The sequence below is a fragment of the Ammospiza caudacuta genome, chromosome 3 (genome assembly GCF_027887145.1).
Source record: "Ammospiza caudacuta isolate bAmmCau1 chromosome 3, bAmmCau1.pri, whole genome shotgun sequence".
Lineage (NCBI taxonomy): Eukaryota > Metazoa > Chordata > Aves > Passeriformes > Passerellidae > Ammospiza > Ammospiza caudacuta.
The window spans coordinates 62797201-62823032 of record NC_080595.1 but is presented as its reverse complement, the minus strand read 5'-3'; the positions used below and the strand labels follow the sequence as shown (position 1 = coordinate 62823032).

General features: G+C 37.8%; 1 protein-coding gene across 1 annotated transcript in view; it reads left to right on the top strand.

Annotated features, from left to right (window-relative positions):
- Positions 1-3806: 3806 nt before the first annotated feature.
- Positions 3807-25832, top strand: part of ENPP3 (ectonucleotide pyrophosphatase/phosphodiesterase 3) — a 35447-nt gene continuing 13421 nt past the window's right edge. The window contains exons 1-15 of the mRNA XM_058802430.1: positions 3807-4022; positions 7072-7150; positions 9044-9166; positions 10425-10550; positions 11624-11684; positions 12930-13027; positions 15563-15642; positions 16194-16313; positions 17695-17804; positions 19206-19271; positions 20151-20223; positions 20679-20787; positions 20941-21069; positions 22441-22472; positions 25175-25302. Coding sequence (XP_058658413.1) covers positions 3921-4022; positions 7072-7150; positions 9044-9166; positions 10425-10550; positions 11624-11684; positions 12930-13027; positions 15563-15642; positions 16194-16313; positions 17695-17804; positions 19206-19271; positions 20151-20223; positions 20679-20787; positions 20941-21069; positions 22441-22472; positions 25175-25302 — 1436 coding nt within the window. The 5' untranslated portion in view covers positions 3807-3920. The remainder of the gene's footprint in view (positions 4023-7071; positions 7151-9043; positions 9167-10424; positions 10551-11623; positions 11685-12929; positions 13028-15562; positions 15643-16193; positions 16314-17694; positions 17805-19205; positions 19272-20150; positions 20224-20678; positions 20788-20940; positions 21070-22440; positions 22473-25174; positions 25303-25832) is intronic.

The window sequence follows — 25832 nt, the reverse complement described above, 5'->3', positions numbered from 1 at the left end:
TAAGCAAGGCTCATACTGCTTTGCCTAAGGGAGCCAAGTGTCCAGGAGGAGAAACTGTATAGCTAATTAACCCTAACTGCACCCAAGTGTGTCTGCCAAGGCATGAACCACTATGAGACTCTGTACTGAGTAACAGAGCCACACACCTCACCAAACAAGGCAGAAGAGCAGCATTTGGGTGAGAATGAAATAACCACCTTCACCCAGACACAGAAAAAAAATTCACTTCAAAATTATTGTTAACATCATATTAATCTAGCAAAACCACCTTCATCAAATAATCATTTTATGCTTGTGGGTGACAAGAAACATTTATGAGAAAAATGCTTAAATTTTAAAATGTTTTTTCCTGAGTGAGTGCCGTTCATTTTGGAAGATAGATGACAAATTAGTGTCATGGTGTGTAGAGACTGTCTAGTTCTTCATGGCCTTGGAAGACTTGTGGCTTCTTAGCAATGAAAATTGAAAGTGCCTACAACACAGTACTATTCAGAAATGACTCTCCCCATTTTCCTGACATGCTTGTTATCGTGTATATGGTGGAGATGTCCTGCCTGTGTTCTTTGAAAACACCTTCTTTGTTCTGAGAGTGTCAGATGAACAGAGGACTGCAGTGTAACTGTGGGGGAATGGGTTTTTTCATACCCTCACTCTGCATTGGTGTATTGTCAGTCTGTCTGCAGAACAGTCACTCAAAGTTATGATTTAGTAACTGAGAGCAGAAACAATAATAATTTCCTTCTTCCTTGTTGTTTTTTTTAGTCTTATGTATTGATCATATGGATTGTTTGGATTTTTTAATGCAAATTTTCTTTTGGTAGGGATGAAAATAAATATTTTTAACGTATGAGACCCTTGATCTTGAAACAGAAAAGCTTGGGTTCTTGGTTAATATTTATTAAGTTCCATAACCAGATTTTATTGGTGAGAAATATTCTAGAATGTTGTAATTCATCATGAGAACAATAACATATGTCAACTTAGCGCAAGGATTGGGTAAAAGTAGCAAAATCGGGTACATGAGATCACATCCTGTTCATTGTAGCTGTTACTGAGCAGTGTTTAAACAGACTGAGAGCCTTCTCTCTGAGTAGCATGGGGTGCACAAGAGGCTGGGAGGGGATACAGACCCCAGCTGACCAAAGGGACGCCCCACACCATATAATGCTGTGCTCAGCAATAAAACTTTGGGGGAAAAAAAGGAAGGCATAGGGAATGGTCAGAGCGATGGTGTCTTCCTTCCCAAGTAATCATGACATGTGGTGGAACTCTGCCTTCCTGAAAGTGGCTGAACAACTGCCTGCTGATGTGAAGTAGCCATGAAGTGATTTTATTTGTTTATTTGAATGGCTTTGCTTTGCCTATTAAACTGTCTTTGTCTCAACTCACAAATTTTCTCATACCCTTCCTGTTCTTCCCTGCTTCCTGCAGCAGGGAACAGTGTGAATGGCTGTGTGTGGGGCTGTGCTGCCTGCTCAGATTAACCCACAAGTGTGTTTTTTGGCACCCAGTGTGGGGCCAGAGGGGTTGCAGATAATGAGAAATTTGATAGGAATGCACTCCACTGGATTTACAGCTGTTACAGCTGTTTGACCTATTTATTGGCAGGCTGCTGCTCTCACCAGAGGACTTGCTTGCTTTGCACTATATTAGAATGGAGTGATTGTGGTTGCCATATACTGTAGTGCTTATCATCTCTTTCCTGCGCCTAGGAACATTTTGATAACACCGCTGGCCACGTGCCTGGGCTGACAGATGGCCTGGTCATTACTGCCGTTCCTGTACTGCTGTAGGCATGTTGTAACTATAGTCTGAACTCAGGTTCAGGTGAGCCCTGAATAACACCAGGCTGGAGCAGGTAAACTCCAAAGTGTCTGGGGCTGTGGATATGTCCATAGTAGAGCAGTTAAACCCTTGAATAATAGAACCATAGAATCATTTAGGTTGGAAAAGACTGCTAAGTCCACCATTAAATCATGTTCCTAAAAACCACATGTACATGTCTTAAATACCTGCAAGGATGGTGACTCAGCCATGCCCCAGTTCTTGACAATACTTTTGAGGAAGAAATTTTTCCTAAGAGTAACCTGGGGCCTTTTCCTCTTGTCCTGTTACTTGGTACCTGGAAGAAGAGGCCCCCTGGCTACAACCTCCTTTCAGTAGTTGCAGAGAGTGATAAATTTCCTTCTTAAGCCTCCTTTTCTCCAGGTTAAACACCTCCAGCTCCCTCAACCATTTCTCCTAAGACTTGTGCTCCAGACCCTTCCCCAGCTCCACTGCCCTTCTCTGGACATGCTCCAGCACCTCGATGCCTTTCTTACAGTGAGGGGCCTAGAACTGGACACAGCACGGGAAGTGTGGCCTCAGCAGTGCTGAGTACAGGAGGATGATCCCTGCCCCAGTCCTGCTGGCCATTCTATTGCTGATCCCAGCCAGGATGACATCAGCCTTCTTGGCTACCTGGGCACACGCCGGCTCATGTCCAGCTGCTGTTGACCAACACCCTAAGGTTCTATTCTGCAGAGCAGCTTTCCAACCAAGGGAAAGTCTGCAGCCTGGGAGTAAGTCCATACCAGTAAGGTAAGAGGAGGAGTTAGCTAAGGAACCTTATAGCTTCCTTCAAGGGCCCCAGGTGTGAAAATTGAAGTGGAAACAATGTTTAAGTGTTGTAACTCCTTATTTCAGTTGCGTGTTGTATGGGAAGCACTATAGCAGAAGCCACATGAGCAGAGGGCAAGCCTCACAACCTACAGGTTTTACCCAACATGGATAGGTTTTGGCAACCAGTAACTCCTCACAACACACCTCCTGTCCTGAGAAATCACCACAAGAGATGGAACCTTGGTCATGGAAGAAGGGAACTCAATGGGCATTTAACAGAGGTAAAACGTCTCGTAGAGTAAGAGAGTGATATCTGTAAATTAAAGGATGATGATGATGATGATGATGATGTGTGTGTGTGTGTGATTAATGGGGAAGTACTGTATAATGCTGGACTTAAGCATAATACAAATTGTATAGAATAAAATTACAAATTTGGGTTGCAGTGGAGTTAATTTTCTTCATACCTGCTTGTACAGATTCACGCTTTGGTTTTCTTTATATAATTATAAACATTCTAAATTTGATTATTATAAGTTGCAGCTCATGTGATGCTCAAATTTGGAATCAGATCAACATCTGAATAGTTACATATTCATCATAGTCCTAGTAGGCTTTGAAGGTACATTTTCATAACAGCCAATCCTTTCAGTAACCACCAAGATGACAAAGAAATAGATTTTAAATTGTACTTAAACAAAACCTTTTTTTTAAATTGAATTTTATTTGGCTGTATATATTTTGTTTTTAATTAACACAGTTTTAAGTGCTGGAGAAAAACGGTATAAGAAGGGGAAAGAAGTTGAGACATAGATGGATTGAAACTAACCGGGAGAAATCCTCTAATGCTAAATAAGGAAAGGGATCTGAATACATAGGCGTGACACAGAACACGAAATAAGAAACCCTCTCCTTTCATACTGGTTTCGTATATTTAACACTTTCTTTGAGGATAAATTCTCTGGATGACAAGCTTTTAACCAAATAGTTGAGTACTTGAGTATTTTAGCATTTTATTGCTTAGCAACACTTAGTTCTAATCTTCACTTAAGTGTTTGCCTAATGCCGTTCTTATCTTGAACAGTCAGGTTCCCTAAACACAGATAAGTGTTTTTCAGCCTTTGACCTTTCAGAGTAGTTTTCCTGCTTGCTTTGGCTTCCTGCAAGCCTAACACGGATGTAAGAGCTGAGATCTCATAAAAAGACCTATGAGCAAAGTACTAGAACTCTTGAAGAAGGAGTAGCCTCTCACTTGCAGCTAACACAGCTGGGGGGGTGAGAAAAGCAGGAGACGCAGACGAGTGGCAGAGCTCGACAAAATGGAACTTGAGGATCACAGAGGATATTCAGAGGGGATGTCTTTAAAATCAGAAGAGTATGTGAAGAAAAAAAACGTCGTGAAATACAAAGTCATCTGTGCTGTAAGTAGGTGCTGCTCTTCAGGGCTGCCACTTTAACCATTCTCAAATCTGCAGGATTTTTTGAAGTTTCACTGTATCAGTATAATCATTTGGGGTAGCTTAGTAATTGGTAGTTAAAATTTTACTGCAGGAGTGTGACACTGAAACTCCACTAGCTTCACTGGCACATTCCTAAAGTTCTTCTAGTACCTATGAAGCAATTTTTTTTACTGGCAGTTTTTGTTGTACTTCATTAACCTGACCGTTCTTTTGCATAGTGAAGATATTGCTTTGATACTTTGTTTAAGATATTGTCTCAAAACAGATGTGCTTGTGGCCAAAGCAACCACACTTTCTTTTTGCTTACTTTTCTATCTTTATATTTGTCATTAACAAAACAGAACCTGTAGTCAAGTCATTGGCAAAAAACACTCAGGAAGCAAGGCATGGGAAAAGCCTAATGAAATGTTTTGTGCAGTATTGTCAGTCCCACATCTCAAATATCGTGTCAACTCTTCACCTCTTCCCTGAGGCTTTAAGAGCTATGCACCTGCCTTGTAAACAATAAAGTATAGGCTTTTTGTTAAGTTTTTAAAATATTTTCATGTATCTTCTGCTTGTGACCACAATAGAAACAAGGATTAAATATGTATATATGTTTGCACAAGCTCTAGCATTTGTAAATTGAAATTTAGAGAAAACTACAAATACTGATTTTAGAAAAACTTGCAACTTAATTTGGAAAACAGCCCTATAAAAAAGAGAGTCAAGCTACTATGCTTTTCAGCTCTATGTCATCAGAAAAATTTCACATAGTACTATGTGAAATTTAAGGCTGCATTGTGCAAGGATTGCATAAAATATGAGGGAAATACTGGAAACTGTGAAAAAAAGAAGATGAAATATCAGACATATTTTTCCTAAAGTCATCAGTTAAAAATGAGTCATGAGAAAGAATGTGGGAAAACTGGATAACTATAAAGGAAAGTAAATTATACCTTCAAGAGGTACTTGGAAAACTAAAGTGAGAAATTTAAGTATCCTGAAACATATTCATTCTTTCAGATGTGCTAGCTTTCAAATGCCTGCTTATGCAAAACTCACAAGCTACATATTGGAGGTGTAAAATGTTAATATTCCACACAATTTACGTCTTTGCTAAATCTAATGTATGAAATACTTTCTTGGCACTTTCTTGGCAACTTCTTCCTGAAACTTTAGGCAGAGGAGTCACAGTGTAAGTTCTCCAGCAAACAGATCATATGCCCTAGGAACAACTTTTCTAAGAATAAGTAGTTGTAATTCTGAATTTGGTCATAGAAGTTAGCTGTGGAAAGCCTGAGGATTTGAATAGGTGCTCCCAAAATTATTTCACTCTAAGAATGAATGTCCCAAAATCAAGGGTGTTTATGTAAATATTATAATAAATGCATCATCTTATCTGTATACCCGATAGGAATTTTTGGGTTTTACTTCAGCTGTCTTATTACTTGAAGAAGTGGAAATGTTTGTTGCTGTAGTAGCTATACTTTAATTTGTACTTCAATTTAGTAGGATCTATTTATTTCAATTACAAATGTGAATTTTAGTCAAATGAAGGGTAAAACCACAGTGTCTTTGAGGTGAAAAGTACATGCCTTGGTGATTAGTCTTATCTGTGCTCAGTGAAACACTTGGCAGCGTTAGCCTCCCTGCCCAGAAAGAGTGCCTGCTGGTCTAGCCCAAAGGAACACCCTAACACCCTTATTCTCAGAGCCTGCTGACTGCTTGTAGGATTAAACTGCTGCCTTCACACCTGAGGTCTCTCTTCAGGGGACTTCAGCATTTCGGCTAGTTTGGGTAATCTTCCACACATCCTTACTCCATCTGTCTCCCTCATCCAGTTCTCTCACCAGTCCCATTTCCACTCCTTTTGAGGTACATCTGTACAAAACCCTGTGAGTAAGTAGCAGGAAGAAGGTAAAGTTGAGAAGGAGAAAGTATGAAGGAAGTAACTATGGCATTGCTAGTGTTTGGTGCTGCCAGAGAAATAAATCAGTTGTACACCCACACCTGAGAACCGAGCAGCCCTCCCTGCTGCCACACTTTGGCCCAGCACCTGCAAGGCAGGACAGGCAGCAGCAAAGATAAGGGATGCATGGGCAGTTGTTCTCAATTCCCTAAAATTGCTGTAGTCTCGGATAAGAGGCTCCATTACAATTGTACCGAGCTTGAGAGTAATCTTCTCTCATTTCTACTTTATTTTTAACCTTAGTACTTCCAGGAATCAGCAGTTTGATTCCTGGAAATGGCAGAAGACAAAAGCTCTGAGGCTAAAATGGGACATAAACTGGGCTGTTTCATGGTGATTTTTTCTGTGATATGCATTTTCTTTCCCATGATTATCTTAGCGAAGAGGAAAGTGCGCATATCACAAAATACTCTGAGAAGGTTGCCACTTTTCTCTGCACCTTTCAGCCAGCATGAATTGCCATTTGTCTTTGGTCTATTGAGCTTTGTGTCTATTGATGAATAGAGGCTTTCTCAGCTCTCCCCCAGTCTCCCAAAAGTTATGCTGCTTTCTGTTATGGAGTTTCCTTGGGCTGTTGGTCTCCTTCCAATTTACTCTAACCTTATGAACAAGGTGACTTATTATAAGAAACTGGCATGTGGGTGAAAATTTTACACTTGCAGCCTCAATCCAGCTAAATTTCTTAAGAAATCCTTGTGATCATATCAGGTGAATACAGAAGATAAATAAAAGTGATTGCCTTTATTTGTACAAGCAAAGCCCATGCAAAACAGATAAATACACTGATTACTTCCTACTTTCTTTTCTCCAGCAAAGTTTTCCTCAATTACAACATCGCAACTGGCCACAGGTTAAAAGTGCAGCATTAGGACCTCAGACTCGAAGGTTATAACTATTGTGCCTCTCCTATCTTCAGGCTCAATTTTTTGATGAAGAACTTCAGAGAAATGATTAGTTCTTAAATCATGCATTCATAGAAATATTAGTAAGAGTTTATTTCTAATAAACAAAACAATTTATCACAGTTGTAACATTGGTTTCCCTGTGTCTGTGTGACAGGTTCTGCTGTGTGTTTTGGTGGTTGTATCCCTGGGACTAGGTTTAGGACTAGGACTCAAACGTGGAAACCAGGAGCAAGGTATGTTTATGATACTTTCAGCAAAATTACCAACCATCTGGATCTGGCAAAGGCTTTCAGCAAAGGCTCTTTTGTATAGTGTAATGTAAATGATCTGTGAAAAATCACCACCTGTGAAAATAAAGTTCTTGTGAAGTTCTTTTGAGTTCAATTGTATAAAAACTGAGCACTCACAATCTATACTTGAAAAACCTATCCTAAACCACCAAGTGCCTTGCTGAATCTTTCCAAATGTGTGAAGCCTAGTTCATGGCACATTGGAAGCTTTATTAAGTTATCATTTCCAGAAAATTTGGGATATGTTATCCTATTATATATAATTATATATATATAATTATTGCAATTATCCTATTATATATAATTATTACTTAAAATATTTTGTGAAAGAAATATAGGATCATCTTCAGTATATTTGTCATAGTTCAGGAGGCTGATGCTAAAACAGATTATGAATATTCTTTGAGAACTTGAGTTTCTGTAAAGCTACAGTATAAGGGGGGTAGTGGCTTGATTCAGTGGAATGGTATTTTTAGTTAGGAAAAAAAAATAATGTTTGATATCAGGGGGTCAGTCTAGGTGAGAACAAACAAATGGAGCACACTGTCAATTAAATAAAACACTTCCTTTAGAATTGAAACAATAGTAATCCCTTCTGGAGGAGTTCAAGGAAGCACATTCTCATTGCAAATTTCTCATTGCTAATCAACATATATTGTACTTGTTTTCCTAGTAGCTCATCAAGTGTTAGACCCTTCTGAAGACTTTCAATAGCAAATAAGATAAAATGGAACCATAATTGGGTTTTGATAATTTGAAAGTTATTTTAGCTCTGCATTGGCTCTACAAAGTGGAGTACAGAGAATGTGGATGCACCCTGCCCTGAGGGAGCTTCTGTCCCATGTAGGTCTATTACAGAACATCCAAAGTGGGAATCAGTCCTCCTCTCTTATTTCAGACCTAGAAATGAGCAGGGGAGATGCCACTCTCCCCTTCCTCATGCTGGCAGAGTGGTGTGGGGATCCATAAAATCAGAGGGGTTTGGGAAAACTGCAAAAGGCAGGCCTCAGAGGCAGCAGAGCTGTGATTAGAGCTAAGCAGTAGCCATGAGATAAGTCAGTAGAAAAATTATGTAAAAAGTAGAAAAGTAAGGACAAATAGAACAATGGTCTGTGTATTAATGCTTGTTTAGAATAACTCCCTAAGCTGCAGAAAAGTATATCTAGCGAGATATTAGGAAGTTTTAAGCTTAATAATGGAGCTCTGTGCATTGTGTTTTAAGGCTTACGAGCAGGTAAGGTATTTTAAATAAGCAAGCATTTCTTTAACCGAAGGTACATGTGCTTATAGCGGTTAGATAGAACTACTGCCAATATGCTTTTACTTTATGTGACTATTAAAAAGCTTTTAAAGTAAGTTGTACATTAAGTTCTTTGTCTGCTGCCTGAGATGTGAGCTGATAGCATCTTCTTCCCATTGTCGTAACCATGTAATGAGAATGATGCTAGGAAATAAAACAGCTCAAGGCACGTTCCTGGCAGTCCCGTCCCTTTGGGATTTGTACATAGCCCCAGCCAGCGATAAGTGGAACAAGCTGGCATTGCTCCTGTGCCAGTGGTCCTGCAGAGACCTGTTGCAGAAACAGCCCTGCCCCAGGCTTTGGGCCAGCATGGTCCCAACAGCTGCCAGACCTTCAGCTCCCAGAGGGATTCCTACAGCCTTGCTTCCACCCTGTTGGCCCGTGTGCTGATGACCATATTGGAAAATGGCTAGGGAATCAGATTTGGGAAATTATTCAGCACATCTCTCCCTGCAGCCCATATCCATGATCAGTTTAACTGACCTACATGGGACAGGGTTATCTGAGCACTCAGCCTTGCTGCCTTCTCCCTCCAGTCAGCTGCAGACACAAGTGCAGCGAGCCACACAGGAAAGATGTGCTCGGCTGCCAGTGCGACAGCGGCTGCAAGGAGCGTCAGGACTGCTGCTGGGACTATGAGGACACCTGTGTGGAGCCAAGTAAGTTCCCCTCCAGGCAGTGCTCACTGCTGTCCATTTGATTTTGAATTTTTTTCATTTTCTTCTGGAATAGAAAATGGGTAATTGCCATGTTTATGCAGATACATAGAGGTCATCTCACATTTCCTAGGGAGGGAAATGTGACAAAAATCACAAAATCACAGAATAGTTAAGGTTGCAATGGACCACTGGAGGCAATCTAGTTGAACCTCCCTGCTCAAGCAAGATCCTAGAGCACACTCCTAAGGCTTGTGTCCAGGTGGCTTTTGAATGTCTCCAGGAAGGAAGATTCCACAACCTCTCTGAGCAACCTTTCCAGTGCTCTGTCATCCTCATGGTAAAGTTATACTTCCTGTTCAGGTGGATGTGGTAGAGTCAAGCTGCCTCTGTAATCAGGTGGCTAGAGAGCTGTAACTTGGTGACCTGGCAGGACACAAAATCTTCCTGCATATTTCTCAAATCAGACCCCTGTATTTTTGCCCCTTACGGATAACCAGAGCATTTGCCATGTATATTTCATGGCACATACAAAGCTGAAGATGAGCATGAGCAGAAATAATGGGTTATCTTTAAACGGGGACCTTGAAGCAGCCCTGTTGTGCCAGTACCTCTTGCACATTTGAAAATAAGGGGGTGTTTCACAGTCAGTTGTGCTCTCCAGCCTCATGCAGACCTCAGTGGGTGCCTGGGACTGGAGGAGTCCACTTGTCTTCCAGGGGAATAGCCTGGTTCTGCATTGAGGCCAGGCTCCTCTCCAGTTACTGTTCTGCTTTCCCCGCAGCTGCTCAGATATTTCTTCATCCTTATTGCTTTTTCTGCCCACTTCAGCCCTCATTTCTCTATTTTTTTTTCCTCTCTACTGTAACTCATGTGCAAGAGCATGAAAAAGATCAGTTTGCTTCTCTTTCTCCTCTGTAAACAAAATAGGGAGTGGTGGTTTTTTTGTTTTGTTTTGTTTGGTTTGGTTTTTTCCCTAGATCTTTTTGGAAAGATGGAAGGCTTTGAGGAAGATGACTTTGGGGATACTTTTGTAAAATAAATTATTTTATGACTCTGTGTTATTGTTCAATGACCAAAGAAATTGACTTTTTGCATTGAATGAAATTCTGAGTTTTCTTTCCAGAGCAAACTTCTAAAGCAACTCAAACAGTATACATAAATAACAATTTGTTTTCCTTTACCTGTTTGAAAGGTTTCCATGCAAAGAAGTTCACATGAGGTGAACTGAATCATAGTTTTTTTTTCTTCCAATTTTAAGTCCGATCTTGGACGTGCACTAACTTCCGTTGCGGTGAGACAAGAATACCTGGAAGTTATTGTTCTTGTTCGGATGACTGCTTGCAGAAAAAAGACTGCTGTGTAAATTACTACAGCATTTGCAAAGGTAAATCAAAATCTAAAAGTTTTATATATAGATTTTTGTATGAAATAGATGGGCAAACATTGAAAATATAAAGGTAGATGAATTTGTTTCTCAAGACCAGAGTCTGACTCGCATTTTGAAAAATTAATATTTTGAGATGAAACTTTTGGTATTTTTCACTGTGAAAAATGCTGTTTCTGAAGAACACTGTGAATTATGTCATTCATGAGATAGATAGAATGATTTGGATATTGCAGAAGTATACCATGTGGGGGCTTTGGATTGTTTCCTTTTATTCTTTTTTTTTTCATCCTTTTTTCCCTCCAAAATGTAGATGGAGACAATCTGAAGTATATATTGTAGTAGTCATCTCTAATTTAAAATTTCCCATCCTTTTTATTACAAATCTGGTTTTAGACTGGATTTCTTATGTTTTACTTATTTTTGAATATCTTTGTTCATGGATAATTGTTTCATACTGGCTCCAGCTAAACACATAAAGAATAGTGCAGGTATAATTCAGTTACAGGAATGACACTTGAGGTGACATGGTGTCTGTTACCAGAATTCCTTTGCATTGTGGAAGGGGATAAATCTAAGGCAATTCCTGCAAAATTATAGTTGTTAACTAAATGTAGATTAAAGCTAAAAAAAGTTAAACCACAACATACAGAAAGAAAAGAAGTACTAAAGGGAGCCCTGGGCTTGTCTCTAGTGTGTCAGTGGTACCCAGAAAAGGAAAAAGGAATAAGTAGCCCAGAGTGGACAGGATGCAGTTTGAATATTTTTAATTTAAAACTCAATAAAAGGCTAAGCTTTCATAGTGTTCTCTTCTTCATTTTGTTTCTTTGCTTTTCTGTGTAGCATATGTTCTTTGTTTTTGACTTACAGTTGTGAGCACTAGTCCTTTCAGGGTTTGAGGGCCTGATAGGTTGCACCAAATTGTTTCTAAAGTAAAGGTGTCTTTAGATATAGATTTCTGTTGAAGCAGAAAATGTTACAGGAAGAGCTTTAAAAAGATCATCCAGGCAGCTGCTTCTTTTGGTGGTGGTGGTGGGGTTCAGTGCTAACTCAGTATTTTTTTTTCCTTTTAGGTGAAACATCTTGGGTAGAAGAACCATGTGTGTCAGTTGAAACTCCTCAGTGTCCAGACGGGTAGGATAAAGGAATTTGTCTTCTTAGCAAACAAAATCTTTGCAATGGTCAGAAATACTCCAGTGTTCTGAAACAGGTTTTCATATTTATGGAGAGTAAAGTCCCTGCCCTGAGGAATATTCTGTAGAAATGGTTTGTGACTAGGAATGTTTGTTCTTTTTAAAACCTTCGTCATTCATTGATCATTTACAGTTTAGGGCAGAGTACAGAAGTTCAAATTCAGATTGAAATTCAGCAAAGACCTGGAAAAATTGTTAGAGTTATCTCAATGTTCATTTATCACAAATTGTTCATAGTCCATTTTATGTTACCATGTTGTATCTTTGACAACTCAGATAAGTCACCTTATGCAGTCTGTAATAACAGATAGATAGAATCTGTGATTGCAATTCTTTAGGCAACAGAGTTATTCAGGGGATTTTTGCTCTAATTATTTGCAGGAAAAAAGGTAGCTATGGAGATAAGACAGCTATGAAGTAGCTGTATATCTACAAACACCGAAAAAATATTGCTATTTGTGCAAGATTTCAGGATAGTGGGTAGAGGCTACACAGAAACAACATTTAAAAGTTGTCCTTGAAGAAAGATTAATTAATTTTTGGCTCAGTTATGGTATTTGTGACATTATCCATTATTTTATTTGATTTTACTATCAACTTAGTTTAATTATGACAGTAAGACCACTAGCATTGTGACTTCTTTGTAGTTCCTGCATGCACTTCCCAAAACAGGTATCAAAGTACACATTTTAGGTCAACAAATAACTTATTGAGTTAACAGAGTTTTGTAGGCTAAAGCTTGGAAAGTAGTGGAGAGGAGCTTCTTTAAGTGGAATACATCACATTGCAGTATAAAGATCCATTTAATTTCAGTTTCAAATCAGTGAGTTGTTCTATGCAGACTGTTTTGGTACAAACTATGGATGCTAGTGTGCTTCTGTGTTTTGGAAAGACCACTGTTAATAAGAACAAACTGGGATAGTGATTGCAATATGTAACTTTTAAAAAGTATTATGACTGAAATGATTACTTGCATTTTATTCCTCCTCTGGTTTCTTACCAGAAGAATTATTATTTGCTCTCAATATTGAACTATTTCTTTATCCCACACTGTGTCATTCATTCTGGGATGCAGATCAATACACTAGATCCTGCTTATAAAAGCTGAATTTATATTGTTAGAAATCTTAATAAGTCACCAACTCTCTGAACTTCTTTATGATGATAAATTTATATTTTCTTGTAGATTTACTCTCCCACCACTTATCCTTTTTTCAATGGATGGGTTTAGAGCAGAATATTTGGACACTTGGAGTTCTTTGCTGCCAAATATGGAAAAACTCAGTAAGTTACCAAGGGTCTTTTGACTGTTTTCTTTCAAAGTCTGAATGCAACCTCTCTGGTCCCTTTTGCTACTGTCAATGCATATGGGTTGCTCAGCAGTAAAAAAATCATAAACCAGGCCTCTCTCATCAGTTGTATCTTTTCATTATTATATATATTCTGCATTGCTTCTTGTATTTGCACAGCAAACATGACTTTGATTTTTTTTAACAAGGCCTCTAATATTGGTCAGCAGCTTTTATTAAATACACGGTTTGAAATATACTTTAAAATACTGTTTTAAAACTGAGAAAAAGTTCCAGATAAGCATTTCCTGCACCCTCAGTACTGCATTAAAGAGTAGCTGGATAGCTGATAAGGAGTGGAACATTGAAGTATAATGTATTGAGTTATGGGGAATTTTTTTTTCAAGTCAGATATTTTAAGTATGTTGACATTATTGCAGTAAGGCTCAAGTAATCATTTTCCAGCATTTCTGAATATTGTGAGGAAGAGTAAGTTGAAGATCTTTAGCTTGTGCTTTGAAGTGCTTTAAAAAGTGAGACTGTTTGTGCATATTTGGTTAAAATTCCTGAATATTTCAGAACTCAGATCTCGAGACACCTGGACAAAATGTCTCCATATTTAGTAATTTCTTCTCAGCAGCAATAGTCTAAGTTGACAGTATTTATATCAGTCCTGAGTATGTTACATTATGTTTCTATTGTGCTCCTTTGAAAGTTTCACATGTATGTTATGAAGTACTGCATTTTATGGAATAGTTAACAATCTTGTTTGAGGATAATGAGAGTATCCAGAAACCTGAGCTTGAACTAATGTGCAAACCTGACTTTTCTGGCTAATTGTTTATTCTGTGACATCATTCTGACTGGAAGGAACTTGAATCAGTGAAGGAGTCACGAGTGCTGAAGTCAGTATTCAGTTCCAGTCTTTTGAAACAAGGTGAAAAGGGAATGCCAAACTGGCAAAAGGAGCGAATACCATTCTATGTCTGTGTTCCCAAGAAATCCTTTGAAACAAGAACCAATCTAATTCAGCATTGCACATATTTGTGGTCAACTTGAGCAATTTTTTATGCACACTCATGCTTATATTTCTCAGAAATCTACAGGAAAGAGAAATTTCTTTCTTTACAAAAGAAAAAATGAAATGTTGATTGGTAGCATAAAATCTTTACTCTCTATTAACTCCTTTAACCTAGAACTTTCAATAAAGGTAATCAAGCTTATAGAATATGTACACTATGAATATAGATCCTTTATTGTGCAAGAGAAATCCATAGAAAATTTTGCCAATTTTCTCATACCTTTCAATTATTCAATTATTCAGCCATTCTTCAAACACTCTTTATTAAACCTTTTTTTTTCTTTTTCTGTATCACACTGGAATAGTTTTGTTGAAAAAATTCACATTTTCATTTTTTTGGTTGCTTAGTTAAAATCAGCTTCTGTTCTTTGGCTGAAATGCTCTACATCAATGAAAAAATTGTGTTTTAGCATGAATTAAATAATCATCTGGTTAAAGCTTAATATAGAACTTTGTCTATGTGAGTTAGATGTAAAAACATCATTAAGGCATCTTCCAGTCTTCATGTATTTGTTCTGTGGGTAAATAAATTGAATCTTAGAGTGGATTTAGACATTACAGATGTTTGTGTGCTAAGAACCTGTGATTGATGAAAAAATAATGCAATGTTTGGAGATACAGGTAGGACACCTGGGGTGGGATTCTCTCCAGGGCAGAACATTTGCATTTAGACATATTCTTGGAGATGTCTGCATGTGAGATTATTATATGTTCACTGAAATCAGTGTGTTTATGTTTAATATAGTCTGCACAGCACAGTGCAAGAGCCTAGAGGATATGTTAGATCAGTCAACAGACAGAGGGTGCCACGGGACAAGTTGCTGCTGCCCTAATCTGTGTTTTTGGTATACTTCAGAGTGCCATGGCCTTCAGCAGCTGTGTCAGGAGAACACAGATCTCAAAGTGATTTGCATCAAAACTGTCAACTTTCATGCAGATGTCTTGGACATCAGAGGGTTTCCCAGTCTGTTTCCAGTGCTTCAGCAAATGAGCCCTTCCCTGCTTGTCACCAATCAGCTCTGCAGGGTATCTTGTTTGGTCTGATCTCAGGCTTCAGTCTCATTGCATAACATTGATAGAAGTCTTAGGCCATTTTAGATCTCAGAAGTATCTGAGAAATTTATTTGGATTGTCAGACCAATCCAAATAAATGGAAGATGGAGGAGGAGCATCTGAAGGCCAGACAGGATCATAAAGATTTCTTAAAGGACCACAGGCCTCTAGGATTTAGGCAGCTAAATTGGGCATCCAGGTCCACTGACTGCAATGGGACAGTAGGCTTAGCTCACAAGGAGACACCAGGATTGTATGAGTCTTGTTTTGGAGTGATATTTCTCCATCTAAAACTGCAGCAACTGATAGTAGTGATTTTTGTTTGTTTTTAAGACTGTTAGTTTTCAATTTAAAAAAATATAAGAAAATGTATATTAATACCCTGATCTGTTGCAGAAACATGTGGCACACATTCAAAATACATGAGAGCTGTTTACCCAACAAAAACCTTTCCAAACCACTATACTATTGTCACAGTAAGTGAGAATTTTTGGTTTTCCTTTCCGTTATCTGGATTACACACAAAGGATTTTGTGGTGGCTGTCTTTTTTGTGGGACATGGGAACTCATGCTAAGACATCAGAGAGAGATAGAGATACTGAGATGGTACATACAGGCGTGATCTGTGTGGCTCTACATCTTGCCCTGGCCTGTGGGCTGCTTATTCCTGATCCTTGTCAGTTTAATTGGATATGGGTGAGCATGGGTGAGGACACAGCCTTTTGATGATAGCGTTTGTTAGGGTGGGTTTGGCAGCTGACATGCAGCCACATGACACACAGGGTTCTTAATCTACAGCACATCTGGTTTTGCTTGGGCTGGGAAGGAAATATGGAAAAGGGAATTTGATGGGCACTCTGAATTCACTGGCAGGAAGACGATCTGTGTGAATTAGGAAAGCGTTCTGCTTCTAAGAGAAAAATTTCTTTAGAAATTGCAGCACTGTAGCAGTGTGCATTGAAACATAGTTTAGGGTCCACTTGATTTCAGGACTCAGCATTTTATTTTGTGTATTCTTGTTTTACAGGGATTGTATCCAGAATCTCATGGTATCATTGACAACAACATGTATGATGTAGACTTGAATGCGCATTTCTCACTTTCAGGGGAGGAAAAATTCAAACCTGCATGGTGGAAAGGGCAACCAGTAGGTTTTTTTGTCATACAGTATTTATGTCCAGAGTGGTTTGTGTCATATCATAAAACAAAACAAAAAGGGAATAAAATTAAAAACTATGCAATATATTTGCAGAAAGTACTAGATAACCTGTAGGCTTCATATCATAGGCTGCCTACAAAATAATTTGCTTGTTATGAAAAGTAAAAGGACTCTTAAAATATTAATTCTGAGACTTAAAACTTTCACTCAATGTGGCAGTTAGTAAAAAAAACCCTGAAATATTTTATCTAGTACTGGAATGGTCTTCTTGCCACAAGCAGCCACAGTAAATTTTCAGTATGATTTGATTTTGGAGTTGGTTTTTTTTTGCTGTCTCTTGATGACTTGCTACAAAATGAAATTGGTTTCTAAATTACATATATTTATACATATCTTTTTGCAAATGTCCAGGCATTTAAAAGCAAGGAAGAGAGTAGCAAAGAGCTTAATTTTGGAAAAAAATGTCAATTATATATGACATATGACACATTTCATAACAACCCTGAATTGTACCTGTGGTTTTGATTAATATTATTAATTTCCTAGTAATATCAAACTCTAATAATAATGCTGAAAAGTACCCTAAATATATGCAATATGTAGTATATTTACTTAATATGCCTTTGTATATGTGTGTCTGTGTCTATGTGTCTGTGTAGTAATGTTTATAATATACCCAAGTATCCAGATTCTGGTGCTGTTTCTTTTCCTGAAGGATTCTGTCAGGTTTGTAACACAACCAGAGCTGCACTTTTTAGGATTAATATAAATATGCCCTCTTAGAATAAAGCCATACAATTAGTATCTATATCTGAAATAGATACAAAACAAAATGAAACTAGTATAACAGAATATTTTATTTGGAATGGACTAACAGTTATCATCTAGCCCAGCTGCCTGACCAACTCTGGGCTGCCCAAACATTTGATCACATTTTTAAGGGTATTGTCCAAATGCCTCATAAACACTGACAGACATAGGCAGCAACAACCTCTTTAGGAAGCCTGTTCCTGTGTTGTATGTGTCATAAAATGTTTCCTAATGACAAGTCTGAATATCCCTAAGGCAGCTTCTTCCATCTTCATGATCCTGGGGTTTGCCACAGGAAAAGGGATTGCTGCCCTTTGGCATTTATGGAAATACCTATGTGATTTTCTATGCTGAGACTATCCAGGAAATTACAACATCATGGTTTCCATGCTACTATTTTTTCTTCAGAATGTAGGAAACAAAACTTCATATCAGATATGGTCATTAGGTAACTGAAAGGAGAAGGAAAAATGCATGCTTGCAGCACATAGTTCTACTTTTGTGATCTGAAGTCCTCCAGTGGTGACAAAAAATCATTTGTTTGTATCTTTACCCAAAGGTCTGGCTGACAGCAATGTCCCAAAATTTGAAAGCAGGCACCTTCTTTTGGCCAGGCTCTGATGTTCCAATTGGGGGAAAATACCCCACCCTGTACACCAAATACAACGGGTAAGATCTGGTACAGCTTGTACTAAATTCCTGCAGATTACTCCAAAAATCTAAACTGCTATTTGACAGTCGAAAGAAATGAAATACAAGATTTTTAAACAAGTCTGACAGATAAGCGCCATGTCACATTATCCTGGTTATGCCATGGAATTACCAAAAATACTTGAAAATTTCAAAGCCATTCAGGGGATTCACAATGAGAAAGTCACAGGGCACTGTATATTCTGCTCTCCTAGACAGTTTAGAAGTCTTAGCCAAATGCAAAACACTAGGAGAGCATCCTGGAAATGATTAGTGGCCACTGCTAAGGTGCACCAATGACTGCGATATTTCCATGTGTAAAATCAACATATATTATATAGCACTCTAAAAATACTTGCACTTGAGAATAAGCTTACAGATAACCTATACCTTAAGACAACAAACACAAACTAGGAAGTCAAGGCAAAAGGCTATGGGGGACAGAAATTATTGGAGAGAGACTGCTGGATAGGGAAGAAACTGAAAGAAGAGGGGCTCTGAATTTCCTCTGGTCTTGCTTGCATGTTTAATAATGTGCACACACCTGTTGAATCATAGTTCTTGTATGTTTTTTTTCTAGCTCATTCAAAGGTTGCACATGTGAAGTACCAATTGCCTTCATAGTTTTTGTGGCATTATTTTTGTTGGGTTTTTTTTTTTGTCATTTGTGTTTCATGCAATTTGTTTGTTTTGCTATGGAAGGCATTGGCATTAGTAAATTATTTCTAGATTTTGATGATTGTGATGATTGCAGTATGCTTCCCATGATTCTTTAGAAAGATAATCTAAAGCAAGCATAGAACCACAAGTCTCTGTAGATAACAGAATTTGCAGTGATGTGTAGGCTTGGTACTCAGAAAACATCTAAGTACTGTGAGTAACTAACATACAGCTTGTGCATGACTTTGAGGGAAAGCAGAGATATTTAATGGGTGAATTCTCTTACAGGAAACAAAGCATGATCTCACAAAGGACTGGATGGCATTATTACTTACTTTTAAAATGTGAAAGTCCAAGGCTTATACTTGCTGGAAAGAATAAAAATTATTCTACCTTGTATTTCAGGTTTATTTCCTCAATTTAAAATATCTTTTTTTGCATGTATTTTAAAATATATGAGTAGTCCCACCAACACAGGCTTGTGTTTGCAAAATCAGGGTCTGTCTAATTTACCACTTAAAGTGACTTATATTCCATTAAAAATGAGAGTAATAAAATTAATTGCTATACCTTGTTAAAATGCATCATTCTTTGTTCCAGATCTGTGACTTTGATATATGACTAGAGTATGGACACTTTCTCTGTATCTGGGAAATAGAAGTGCTAGTCAGAAAGTTCTGTTAACATCATATCTTTTTTATGTATTTTTTTTCTTTTCAGTTCTGTTCCATATGAAGAGAGAATTTCAGGAATACTCAAGTGGCTTGATAATGCCCAGTCTGAGAGGTAACACCTTGTAATATCTACCTGCTTTGTTAGACTATAGCTTAGAAAGGTGTTAATGCTTAGCATTTGAAATTTATGTTCATGTTTGTGAAACATGGAATCTTCCTCACCATTTTAAATTATTATTTGCTGAACTTAAGCCTGTTCTGTATCTTATCATAGCTATGATAAGGCTGTAGGTACAAAAGATTAAAAAGTGAGCATATATCTGAACAGGATGTACTGTTGTATGAGTTTTATTTGATTGTTCTGTCTTTTTTCTTGGTGTATGTCCTGTAGGAAACATTGATTCAGTTTCTAGTTTAAGTGTGTGGATGAAAGATTTTATGTGAAGGCTAATGCACAAGAAAGGTTAAATACATGAAAGTAATTGTAGTAAGTAATTCAGGATGAAAAGTAACTGTCAGTGCCGATCGCGGTGTTAACTTTGTGACGTGTAAAGAAATGAAATATTTTATATGGCAATTTGCTAATAAAATCCTAATGTATTTGCAGTTAGAATATGCTCTCTAGAGTCTCACTGCTTAGTCAGGAAGAGTTCTTTCAGATGGTAGTTCCATTTACATCTCAAAAAGGATTGTTTGCTCTGATGTCTGAGATCTTGAATTTTTCCAGGGTGATTTCTGGTTACCTGTTAAGACACTGGATATTGTTTCTGAAACTGTAATTATGAAGAGCCCATGTTGATTAATTACAAAACTCAGAGGAAGTTGGATGATTATATTTACTGTATGGACTGTTATCAAGGTTTAAAGAGGTTACTGATAATTCCTTTTAAAATGTCATTTAATATTGCTTTTTTTTCAAATCAAAGCATTCTCTTTAGGTGCTGCCTCTAAATTTTCATAATGTTCCATTCTTATTTATTTCTAATTCAAGGCCTGATATATACACTTTATATATTGAACAACCAGATTCTTCTGGACATTCATTTGGACCAGTTAGTGCTGGTGTAAGTAGTTCCTATATTTTTCTTATACTTAATTGCACTAAAAATGGTGTTGTAGTATGAACTTAACCAATTTATAGACCTGAAAAGGATAGTAGATGAAAAATTGCCATGACTGTTTATGACTTTTTGTTAAAAACTTTTGCTTGTGGTTGAGCCTAATGGTATCATTCCCATACTGTGTGTGAATCAAAAGAACCATTAACCAAACAGACTGGCAGAAAATAATTTCAGATCATACTAATACAAAAAATATTAATTTTTATATTTAGACTGAACTTTAATTATATTACTATGTGATATTTAGAAGCAGATGGCCTGGCAAATCCTCAGAGCTGTCTTTTACACTGTATTTCAATGTTTCCTAATTTGTAACCCAAAAATATAACATTTTTACTTGCATGAAGGCATAAAGTTCAACCTTTAAGGATCTCAGATGTAACTGATTTATCTCACAGGTAATCAAAGCCTTACAGTTAGCAGATAAAGCAGTGGGGATGCTCATGGATGGACTTAAACAAAGAAACCTGCACAAATGTGTAAACCTCATTGTTTTAGCTGATCATGGTAATGTATATACTTCTTTTTTCAAGTTAACTTTACTGAGTCACTGTTTTCTTCCTGTGTGAAATATGTGGGCTTAGTAGTGTTGCTCCATTTTATAAATCACTTTATCTTCCTTGCCATATGAAAAAGAACTGTTTCTATGTTGCCCTTTAGGGATGGAGAAGACCTACTGCAAGAAGTTGGAATATATGACTAATTACTTCAAAGAGGTGGATTTCTACCTGTATGCTGGGCCTGCAGCTCGCATTCGAGCAAAGAATGTTCCAAAAGACTATTTTACCTGTAAGTCTGGACCAATCCTGGGATTGAGCAGTCAATGTAGCAGGAAATAAATCAATCAAACAAACAAATGAACAAATAAATAAGGAAGTGGATAATCAGTAGTAATCAGCAGTGGGAGCAGCTTTCTGTTTCCCTTAACTTGGCTTCGAAATCCATGGAAGTTGTTTGGGATTTTTTATTTTTGAAGAATGACCACTTTAGATGAATTAGAAGGTTAGAAAAGATTGTTTCAGACTCTAATTTGTATTTTCTTGACATGGAAAGATGAAGTAAAGGTAGTTTGGGTTTTTTTTAAACTGGAATTCAGGTCTTTCATAAGCTCTTCACAGATTTCTTGTGCAACATTTGGCAGAGTCAGTCTTTTTGAAGTAATGAATATTTCTGTGTGTACAAAGTTAGAGAGTGAACCTTAGCACAGTGGAGTCTAAGTCTTGGTTAAGACATTATAGCTAGTGTCTCAAAAGAACAGAAAATTGAAACCATTTGAGCTAACTCTGACTTGAAATTGATACCATGCTATCAGAATGGAAAAAAAATCCCGGAACTTTCTCTATCAGGGAAAACAACGGAGATAAAATCATGGAAATTCTCTATGTATTGACTTCAAAGAATTTGTAAAGTATTGTAAAAGGGATAGTTATTGCAGATTGCAAATAAGAGCTAGGATCCCATTGCACTTTTTATTCATATTTTATAATTGTACTTATATTTGAAGGCAGAATATTTATATGACATAAAGCAAACTTTCATTGGTTTAAGTCATACAAAAGCAGCTGAGGAAAGAATACTCATGTTTTTTCTGTGTCTCAATCTCAATAAAATTGTTGACTTATTTCCTCTAATACTCTTAGATTTTCTGTAAGAATTTTTCTTCCACGAAGTGCTCATTTTTACTTTTTAGAAAGTTAATCTCAAATGGTTAAACTAGTCTTTCAAAATGTGCAATGTGAAAATACCAAGATAGACTGAAATTTCCTGTGTGACTGTTGCTGGAAGCAAAATACAAGACAAGTTCTCCAGGTCCTGTTCAATGTAAAAAAGGTTATACTTCAAACAAGGGTTAGATAAGAGAAAAAAACCTTGGGTCTGATGATCTGTCAGCTTTAGGTGTAGGCAGTCATCAGCATGGCATACAGTCTGTCCTGATGTACCCAAAGTTCTAGTGTTCTAGTTACATCCACAGGCACACTTAAAGGTAATTACCATTGGAAACATAACATTCCTACCTGTGGAAGGTGATAGTTGCCACTATCTTCACAAGCTAATAAAGATAAGCAACTTTAGGGACAAAAAGCATGTGTAAGTTTTAGTTATGAAGCTTTGTCCTTCAGCCATTCATAGGTATATTAATTCATCTTTTCTTTTTAACAGTTGACTCAGAAGGAATCGTTAAAAACCTCACAGTGAGTAAATATTCGTATAACTTTTACTCATAGCTACTCTTAATAGGAATCTGAGGAAAAAACACAGTTTGTAAAAAAATGAGACTATGGTGCCAGTTTCAATAGTGTACTGACTCCACTATACCTTGGGAGGCAGTTCCGGAAGTTGTTAAAAAATTATGCACAAAGGTTTGCCTTAGGGGAAAATTGTTCTGTACTTCACTTAGAGAAGAGGCTGAGTTCAGGGACAGAAACTTGGGTATATCTTCATGACAGAAGAGAATACAGCACAGAGATGCTTTAGACAATAGGCATCTGTTAGCACTGGAACACAAGTGCTGCACTCAGGCTAGGCTAAAGTAACTTCCACGCAAGAGATTGTAGAGTACATTGGCACAAAGTGTTGCAGAGGCTGGAAATATAAGTAGGAGGGGGGGATTTTAGACACATTAATGCAGGACAGCACTGTAAGGGCTTTTAGATCTGATCCACAAGGAACATCTGATTAAAAAAGTCCCTGAAGCCTAGAAGAAACTAAGCAGGTATGAGAAAGAAACTTCATTCAATACTTGGCTGGTTCTTTCACACTTTCTCTAAGTGTCTGATTCTAGGAATTTTGGAGGTGTGATTTTAAACAGAGTACTAGGCAAGATAGGCCTTTGGCACCAGGCAGTATGACTGTCTTAGGACCTTTTGACATATCACTGAAATAGTTGCAGTGCTTTTACATGTGCTGCACCATGACAGGGTCCTGTACTGGTAGTTCTGCTTGGAACTGAGCCATGCTGAATGGATCTAGCACTTGAGGGCAGGTCAAAGCTTGCCTGTCTCCCATGTGGGCACACTTTGACAGCTGAGTTCTGAAGGATACAAATAAAGAAGTGCAGAACAGAGTGCAAACCAAAGGAAGACCAAACCTATTTCTTTTACTAAAGGGTGATGTGACAGTGCATGGTGCTTTCCTCTTTCCTTATACTTTTTTAGACAGATAATTCAGTCTCTGTCGCTTTTTTGTAGTGGTGAAGATATACATTAGTACATATGGGATGAATGTGCTGGCCAAACTAAAAAATTGTAGGACAGTTGTCTTTCTGTCCTACAATTTCTTTCCTTTTACAATTTACACTGAGTTAAACATTTAAACTGCTTACTCTCAGTGTGCTGTCATAAATTCCCCTTGTTTTCTTCATTGCCAGTTTGTTTTCTATTCTGTGGCTTGTCCTGTGCCAAGCAGTAGACAGGTGTTGTGGTACATTTATAAAAATGCTCTCAGTTTGTCAAAATCCCGGGCTCCCAAATGGGTATGTTTCCGACAAATCTCCACTAGAGGTCTCCCGTTAACCTGTTGTACTTGCGGGAGTAGGATCAGCGGCTGGGAATAGCTGAAGGAGCTTTCTCAGTGCTACATCCCCTCCCTCGCTGTGTGATGCAGTCTGTCATATCAAAGAGCATTGGTATGAGGGGAATATTACAATCTGCATGCTCTCAACTTCAGTTGAAACTGCTGCTGCTAATAGTTACAGAGATGTGACATCTTGTGCCTTATGGGAATAGGCTGGTACCAGGATGTGTCCTCTTTTCTTTCCTCTTCATAAATGGTTGGTGTATTTTGTCCTTGTCAAGTTATTAGAATGAGAGGTTTTTGCAGATAAGGTAGTTGTGTGTTTTATATTTATTGCTAATGAATAGACATAAGTCATATGTTGATTTCCTCTATTTTTCCTTTAAATTAGACCTCTTCTTCCGAGATAGTAAACACATTGAATCCTTATTTTTCGTGTTCCTGGATTCCTCTGTTCTTCTTTGATGACTGCAGAGGCACAGTTACTCCCATATCACATGTTAAAGTCTGTATCCTATGCAGAGTGTACAGTTTTAGTATTTAGAAGTGAAGATGTCAGAACAGGCTCCAAGCATGGTATAGTTTGCACAGCCTGTGTGGTAAAACAGGTCCACTTCTGTGGCCTATGCAGCTTCCCAGCAGCTCTTCCTTTAGCATTTTAGATATTCTGGGTTATCCCAGTGCTGGATTCCTGATCTGGAGCAACACTTCTGAAACTTTGCCATGATGCTTGCAGCCAGCTGGAATGGTTTCTAATGGCCATATATAGTTAAGTCTTTGCAGTATGTCATATGGTTATCATTAGGCTCACAATTCCAAGCTCTTCCATGGCATGCCTGCTAATGCAGCAGTTGTATGAACACACTAAATGTGGGTGTAAAAGTTAAGATCTTTAGCTAACAGCTGAGCAATGGACATTTACGTGTTCAGGCTTGCAGCTAAAACCCTAGACTGTGCTAAACTGTGTATGCTTGGCTTGCTTTGTTATTTATTGAATGGTAAAGTGACAGAATGTGGCAGAAATAAACTGCCAGGGATCTTTCTCTTATGAAGTGTAATCTTACCAGTCAGATGCCAATTAGTACAGAAATATAGACTAAGCAGTTCTACTGAGTGTCTTTAAGCCTTAGATGTACTTTTACCACAGTATTTGTGGGCTTGATATACAAATTGTATGTAGTCTATTTCCAAAGAGATCAAAAGTGTCGCGTTTCCTTGCATTGCTTCTGGGGCCAAAAATGACATCTGCGAGTCATGCAAGAAGCTATCTATGACTAATGGGCTTTGTGCTTGCATTCCTATCACTAAGGATAATTTTGAATGATGGGTGGTTGTTCGAAACTGAGTGAAACTCGTGACTGGACTCCTTTCTCTTGCACAGTGCAGAAGATCCCCTCAGCACTTCAAGCCCTACCTGACCCGTGACTTGCCCAAACGATTCCACTATGCCAACAACATTCGTATTGATAAAGTTCATCTTTTGGTGGATCGACAGTGGCTGGCTGTGAGGTAACATGATTTGTGTGATTGTTATGCTGGATTTTCATCCCACTTTCATCCCTTTAATTTCCTTCACAGCTGCTTCATTTCCTGTTTTGCTTTAGACTTGTTACATTTCCATGTTTCTTACAGTTAAAATCATTCTATACATAAAAAGGATTGTTTTGGTGAAACTAAATCGCTGTCCAGGACATACAAAAAGAAATGTGCACTGAAAAAAAAATCTTATAATCACCCTATTTTAAACTATGTTCAAATGTTCTTGGGCCTCTGACAACAGGATACCTGCACCTGACAACTGTGCATTAATTTTTCCATGTGTCTTAGCAATGGGTCGAGGAAAATAAGTGTTAGTCACCATGTCAGAGTATTCTGTTGTGTTGCTAATTCTATAACCCATCCCCACATTATCCACGTCTCTTCACCCTTCAGAATCTATGATGAAAATGCATTGTCTTGTAAGGCAAAATCCCTTGCAGTCTTATTTATATTATTCCACAGAAGCTGACAGCAGTTCTCCCATTGTAAGCTTTCTGTTA